Below are 7,711 nucleotides of genomic sequence, written 5' to 3'. Positions count from 1 at the left end.
CACCTTCAGAAATGGTGAAGCACAGGTTTACCGGGATGCTGCATAGGTTAAAGTGCCTGTAATAGAAGGAAATGATGGAAAAGCCTGTGTGGTTTCCTCCGCGGTGGGGCGGAGGCTGACATGACACCTGATAGAAGTTTAGAAGATAATCAAATGGCCGAAAAGACTCAATGTGTGAAATGGCTTAATTGCACTGCTGAGTGTAATGGGTACGTGCTCTCGAACATTTATCCCACAGTTTTGGCTTTGAAAGCTTCCGACTGGCGCAGACGATGATTTTTGCCATTGAAGAAATAAATCGGAATGGGAATCTCTTGCCGGGGATCGCACTGGGGTATGAAATCCACGATGACTGCTCATCTCCCACGATCGCGTCTGAAGCAGCGCTAGAGTTGATCAATGGAGAAGAATCAATTGAATATCCGGAATGTAGAGGCTCCTCTAAGGTCGCTGCCATTATTGGCTGCGATACATCTAGACACTCTATCGTAGCCGCAAGAGCAATCGGATCATTTGGGGTTCCGCTGGTAATGTATCAAATAGCTGACAGCATTTTTAATCTTGCGGTGAAGTCACTTTATTAGCCCAAACATGAACATGCTATTCTCATGTCAGGACAGAAAGGAAATGGGGATCTGACATAATTTCAACTAATCGTAAAAACACAGTAAAATGATACTTTATACCTTTCGATTTTATAATAGTCAAAATCCGCCAGACTTTGATTATGCTGTATTCATAATAATATATTCTACTTACATAATTCTAGCCTTTGTTAAATTTTGTTTTACTGAATCACAGAGCACAGAACATAGAACAACATAAGCCTAAACTATAAGATAAAGAGTATCTATTGACTCCTCAACGTTCATATTCATCAGTTCTCTGAAAGCCTCTTAAACGCTTCTGCCATCAGCACCAACTCTGGCAATGTATTTCAGGCCACCATCACTTTCTCCGTATAAGGTTGGCCATCGCATTGCATTAGTATTTACCAAACTCAACTTAAATGAGTGTCTTGTGGTGTAATAAGTAAGTAGTTTATGAAAAATTGTATATTATGCCAGTAATTTCCGGTTAATGATTTTATATATTTTTTTCTATATTTCATGCTGTATTCTAAAAATTACAGTTACGTGGTAGATAAAGGCTATCGGAATGAAACACTATTGGTGCATCAGACACTGATAGTTAAAAGTCAGATCCAGGTACTGATTAATTTATCTCCTTCTCTACAGATTAGTTACTACTCCACCTGCTCCTGTCTCAGCGATAAGAGAGAATATCCCACGTTTTTGAGAACCGTTCCCAGCGACCAGTACCAGTCCAAACTCCTTGCTGAATTGGTGAGAACATTTGGCTGGACTTGGATTGGAACGATCAGAAGTAATACCGATTACGGTAATTTCGGAATGCAAGGATTTGTGGAACATGTGGAAAAGTTTGGGGTTTGCATTGCCTACTCTGAGTCTTTTTACAGGACCGACCCGCCAGAAAAAATCAGTAAAATTGTCCAGGTGATTAAACAGGCGTCTACTAAAGTAGTCGTGGCCTTTGTCCAAGGTGGTGATATGAGAATTTTGTTGAACGAGATTTGGCGTCAAAATGTAACCGGTATTCAGTGGATTGGAAGTGAAGGGTGGGTGACAAGAAATCTTCTTCCGCCTGCAGAAAGGGCAATTTATCTCGCCGGGACAATAGGTCCGGCCACACGCAGGACAGAGATAGATGATCTCAGAGATTTTCTTCATAACGTCCATCCTTCCAATTTTCTTGGCAACATTCTGGTAACTGAGTTTTGGGAAACTTTATTCAGCTGCTCTTTTACTACAGACGACGGGACGAGCCCGGGAAATTCCTCAGATGCTATTCGGCAATGCTCAGGGAAGGAGAAAATGGATGGCATAGAAAATAACTATCTTCCGGCGATAATGGACGGGAGCTCGTACCACGTGTACAAAGCTGTCTACTCCATCGCTCATGCACTCCACGATATGTTAACCTGCGAAGAAGGAAACGGGCCCTTTACGAATAACACCTGTGCGCAACTTTCAAACTTCCAGCCGTGGCAGGTAGGGCTGTACTTCCTTTGCTAAAGCAAGAGCCTCAATAATAACGGGGACAGGTATGCTTACAGTTGAAGCTGATATTGCTCCATTTTCTTGTGCATTCAACCACTGTCCATTATACTTTAGTCACCATTTCCGTTTATAACCGCTAAACCTTCGTTCTCAGAAAATATTTCACATTTGTATATCATAAATTTTCCGATACATCCAGGTGGTTCAGAGTTGTACCGATTACACAACCTGCACAAAGATCAATCCAACCAGTCTGTCCCACGTAGCCCTCCATTTTTCTGTCATCCATGCACTAATCAAGGAATAGTTTAGATGTCCCTGTCAGCGCGTGCAATGCACCTACAATATTTTGTGTGAAAAAATGATTACCAACGACGCCCCCTATGCCGTCCTCCAATCTCCTCAAAATTTTGCACTCACGTATTAGTTATTTGCAACCGGAACTGAACTGAGCACAATTTTCCAAGTGTGGTCTGATGACAGTTTTATTGTACGCCTGTGCTTACATTCAACGAATCTACGATCCGGTTAATAATAAGCTTCCCTTGCTTTATTCCATCCTAGTTACTGCACTACCTGCGCACAGTGAATTTCACAGCCAAGACGGGTGAAACCGTATACTTTGATGTAAATGGAGACCCAGTGCCAAGATACGAATTCGTGAACTTGCAAACGAATTTGAAGGGTAAAGTTGACATTATAAACATTGGGTATTATGATGGCACGGCTCCGCCAGGTCACGAACTGATGATTAATATCGGGGATATCATGTGGAGCACGGAGGGAAATACGGTAAGGCCCTTCATTTACAATTAATTTACTTTGGGGAAACGGAAATTATTTGCATGCTTGTGATATGGGTGATATTGGCGATAGATGTGATTATTGCAAATAATGCTCTTGCATTACAAGGGATGACGTTATTCAAACATATAATATATAACCTTAAAGCAGATGTAGAACTGGTTTGTGCAGTAGGAGCCTCAAACAGCGCGTTGCCACACGAGCTATGAGGCTGATCATTTTAAAATGATGTTATTGGACATTTTTTGTCTCTGTGGCTGGTGAATTTCCTGCATTTTCTGCCCCTGAAGGATCCTGGAGGTCAAGTCAAGTATATTCAAGATTACGTCATATAGGTATTTGAATGGAATCGAAGGTGGTGGCGAAGTGGCAGATCGGATATCTGCCGTGATCTGACTGAGCATGAAGGGCAATGTGACAATATCTTCTTTCATTGAGTCCTTGCGAGACAACACGTTCTACTCCTCCCGCTATGACAATTACATATCTTTAAGACAGTGCTGATGAATGCAATCTTGTTTTATATTTTAGCCATATAATTCCTGTATAGAATTGGAACGGACTTTTAATTCTCGGTTCTTAATTTGGTCGCAGTTCCACGAAAGTACATTCATTGCTATTCCAACTGCTGCTTAGCGTTTAAAAAGGCTTCAGAAGCAATTTTATTTCAAAGTTTATCTGGGATGAATGGTAAAACCTTGGGACGTGACGGTGTGCTGTATGTGGGTGGTGGGTGGGATGGATGGAGATCCTCGTTTACAAACAGAGTAAGCGATGCTCCTGATTCAATGTACGAAATAGTTCAAAAGGAAAGTCGAGTTTGATGTCATATGCAAGGCTGCAGGACGGAACGACATCCCAGGATGGGTACCCAGAGTATGCTTGGCGCAACTGGCAGGCCTGTTTACAGACGTTTTTAATCCTTCCCTCTCCCAGTGTAAAGTGTCGTCGTGTTTCAAAACATCAGCATTGTTCTGGTACTTAAAAAAAATCAAAGTAACATGCCTGAAGGACTAGCGTCCTGTCGCACTAACCTCAATAACAAGCACTAGGTTTGAGAGGCTTGTCAAAGGCATCATCTCCAGCATGCTACCAACAACACTGGACCCCACACAATTCGGCTACCGACACAGCCGATCGACAGTTGACGCAATAGCCACAGATCTGCACACCGTCCTTACACATCTGGAGAAGAAGGACGGTCATGTGAGAACGCTGTTCTGGGACTACAGTTTAGCATTCAACTCTGGGCTCAACCACAAGCACAGAGACCTCGGCCTTCACACTGTCTTGTGTAGCTGTATCCTGGACTTCCTGTCAGATTGCCAGAGCGGTCCCAACACAGGTGCCTCTCAGGGCTGTGTCTCAAGCCTCCTCCTTCACTCTCTGTATCCCCATGACTGTGTCGCCACCCACAGCTCCAAACTGCTAATTAAAATTGGCTACATTGGTTGGACTAAGGTCAAATCATAACGAAGCAGCCTACAGAGAAGAAGTTATCACCCTTACATACTGATCTCATAGAAACGTAGAAAACCTACAAAGCTGGGCCCAACATGTCCTTACATTACAAATTACCTATTTGCCTGAGCTCCATGCAACTGTCTAGGAGTCTCTTAAAAGACCCTATCGTATCCGCCTCCAGCACCGTCGCCGGCAGATCATTCCACGCACTCACCACCCTCTGTGGAAAAAAAACATCCCCCTTCATCTCCTCTGTAACTACTTTCAAGCACCTTAAAACTGTGCCCTCTTGTGCTCGCCATTTCATCCCTGGGAAAAAAACTCCGACTATCCACACGATCAATGCCTTTCATTATCTTATACACCTCTATCAGGTTACCTCTCATCCTCCGTCGCTCCAAGGAAAAAAAAGCCGAGTTAACTCAACCTATTCGCAGAAGGCATTGTCCCCAAACCAGGCAACATCCTTGTAAATCTCATCTGCACCGTTTCTCCGTTTCTAGGTTTCCACATGTTTCCTATAGTGTCAAGAAAACAAATTTTTCCTCAATGTTGCAAAAAAGGAGTTGGTTGTGAACTACAGGTGGAATGGAGGCAGGCTAACTCTTATTCACATCAATTGGTCTGGGGTTGAGCGGGTGAACAGCTTTAAGTTCCTCGGCATACACATCACCGAGGTTCTCACATAGTCTGTACATACCGGCTATGTAGGGGAAGAAAAACAGAACAGCCCCACTTTCACCTCAGACATTTGAAGAAGTTTGGCATGAGTCCCAAAATTCTGAGAACTTTCTACAGGGACACAATTGAGAGCATCCTGGCTGGTGGCATCACTGCATGGTATCGCAAGTATACATCCCTGAATCCCAGGATTCTGCAGGGAGTGGTGTGAGCAGCCCAGAGCATCTGTAGATGTAAAGTTTCCATAATTCAGGATATTTACAGAGACGGGTGCATAAATATGCCAGCATGATCAGTGGGGTGCCTGGTCACCTCAACCACAAACTGTTCCAGCTGCCACCAACCAGGAAACGGTACCGCAGCATAAAAGCCAGGACCGATCGGCTCCAGGACAGATTCTTCCACCGGACCATCAGACTGATTAACTCACACAATTATATTTCTGTGCTATATTGACTTTTATGTTTTACATACTATTCATTGCAAATTACTATAAATTGCACATTGCACATTTAGACGGAGATCTAACATAAAGATTTTTAAATCTTACATATGTGAAGGATGTAAGAAATAAAGTCAATTCAATTCAATTCAAATTCATTTTTAAAAGTATTTGAAGAAAATACAGGTCGGATTCGGGGAATCTTTGTGGACTGAGAACAATATTGGAAAAGATCAAACTCGATCATGCGCATAGAGATATTAACTACCAATAAACAAACACAGTCAGGATGTTTTCTGTTGCTTCAGATCCCCCGAGCAATTTGTTCAGAACCCTGTCTTCCTGGGACAAGAAGAGTCAGCCGGAAAGGGCAGCCGATATGTTGTTTTGACTGTACAGATTGCGCAGATGGTGAAATTAGCAACGTCACTGGTAAGTGTTGAGATGCACAGCAATATCCCTCAATTCACCATTTCTGTGCTCACACGTGTTATCTCATAAAATAATTCATTTCCAGATGCCACGGATTGCATCAAGTGCCCCTCGGAATACTGGTCCAATCAGGCGAAAACCCAGTGTGTCCTCAAGAATGTTGAGTTCCTTTCCTTTCGAGAAGTTCTAGGGTTTGTATTAGTGACGCTTGCTCTTGTAGGAATGTGTCTTACCTTGGCCACAGCTGCTATTTTTTATAGGTATCGTGACACTCCTATGGTCAAAGCGAACAACTCCGAGCTCAGCTTCCTGCTCCTCTTCGCCCTCCTGCTTTGCTTCATTTGCTCGCTCACCTTCATTGGACATCCATCGGGCTGGTCTTGCATGTTGCGCCGCACAGCTTTCGGAGTTGTGTTCGCTCTCTGCATTTCCTGCATCTTGAGTAAAACCATTCTTGTATTGGTTGCCTTTAAAGCAACTCTTCCGGACAGTAGTGTGATGAAATGGTTTGGGCAGGCGCAGCAACGTCTGGGCGTCTTCCTCCTTACATTTTTCCAAGGTTTAGTTTGCATTGTCTGGCTAAGTGTGTCACCTCCCTACCCCCTGAAAAACATGAACTATTACAGGAACATCATTATTCTGGAATGTGACGTCGGCGCATGGACCGCCTTTTATGCAGTCTCGGCCTATATTGCTCTGCTGTCTGTCCTGTGTTTAGTGCTTGCATTCTTTGCTCGGAAACTCCCGGACAATTTCAACGACGCCAAGTACATCACCTTCAGCATGCTGATCTTTTCCGCTGTTTGGATAACTTTTATTCCGGCCTATGTGAGCTCTCCAGGAAAGTACACTGTGGCTGTTGAAGTGTTTGCTATCTGGGCATCGAGCTTCGGTCTGCTTGTGTGTATATTTGCACCGAAATGTTACATTATCTTACTGAAACCGGACGTTAATACAAAGAAACATATGATGGCTAAAGGGACATCACAGTAACTACAAGTGTACATTCATATTCATTTCGTGCTTAGGTGTGTGTAGTTATGGATCAGTAAACGTAGTTTTGATTATTTAATTTCGTGTATCAGCAGGTTACATCTGTGAAAATTGAAATTCAGTGTTTTAAAATCATTTAAGACATTCTCCAAAAAGGTTAGATTGCACAGTTGGAATGCCTTAATATGGACTGCGACCACGCTAATCGTTGCCACATGTTTATTTCCACAGTAATGTGATGTCCGATTTATTCTCATGGTGTCTTGATGATTAAACTTTAGCCGTCGAAACCTCTCCTCCAACGGGTTCTGATCTCAAATTTACACTAAACACATTCCATCCATTGCAATACCTATAAAATGCTAAAGGGACTCAACACATCAGGCATAATCCATAGAAGTGAATAAGCAGTCGACGTTTCGGGCCACGAATCTCCTTCAGTTCTCAACATCCATACGATTAAGGGTTTGGAACTGGGAAAAATTAAAGACTGCATCTTTGACCCGACAGATTGAGCGGTGACTGGGGCGATCAACAAAGAATGTGTATTTACATCACTTGACTGACCCCGTAGCCCTTACATTCGCCTATTCTTGTCACACTAAGCTTGTATCCGCATGTCTTGACTCTATTGTATCCCCACTGGTTCGATCGCTTTTCACCTACATACGGGACACTTTTTATGTTCCCGATCACCGAAACAGTTTTCACTTACCTGACCCGGATCGCCTTAATTTCACATGGGTATCTAGTCCTTATACACTACTGTCGCCCACTCAGAATGTCTTAAGGGTTTCCACTTTTTTACTCAACA

General features: G+C 43.1%; 1 protein-coding gene across 1 annotated transcript; it reads left to right on the top strand.

Annotated features, from left to right (window-relative positions):
- The first annotated feature begins 248 nt into the window (after nt 1-248).
- On the top strand, nt 249-6,897 carry LOC134344708 (extracellular calcium-sensing receptor-like). The gene is made up of 5 exons (XM_063044791.1): nt 249-527; nt 1,239-2,072; nt 2,646-2,873; nt 5,781-5,904; nt 5,990-6,897. The coding sequence occupies exons 1-5, from the start codon at nt 273-275 to the stop codon at nt 6,895-6,897; spliced, it is 2,349 nt and encodes a 782-aa protein (XP_062900861.1). The 5' UTR covers nt 249-272.
- Nucleotides 6,898-7,711: the final 814 nt, after the last annotated feature.

This window comes from Mobula hypostoma, chromosome 4, assembly GCF_963921235.1.
Source record: "Mobula hypostoma chromosome 4, sMobHyp1.1, whole genome shotgun sequence".
NCBI lineage: Eukaryota > Metazoa > Chordata > Chondrichthyes > Myliobatiformes > Myliobatidae > Mobula > Mobula hypostoma.
Note: the sequence above shows the minus strand (reverse complement) of the source record. Positions and strands in the feature narration are given on the sequence as shown.

Coding starts and splice junctions, on each gene's coding strand:
- LOC134344708 (XM_063044791.1), top strand. CDS start 273: ATGATTTTTGCCATTGAAGAAATAAATCGGAATGGGAATCTCTTGCCG. Junction 2,874..5,780: donor GGAGCACGGAGGGAAATACG/GTAAGGCCCTTC, acceptor CTGTTGCTTCAG/ATCCCCCGAGCAATTTGTTC. Junction 5,905..5,989: donor TGAAATTAGCAACGTCACTG/GTAAGTGTTGAG, acceptor ATTCATTTCCAG/ATGCCACGGATTGCATCAAG.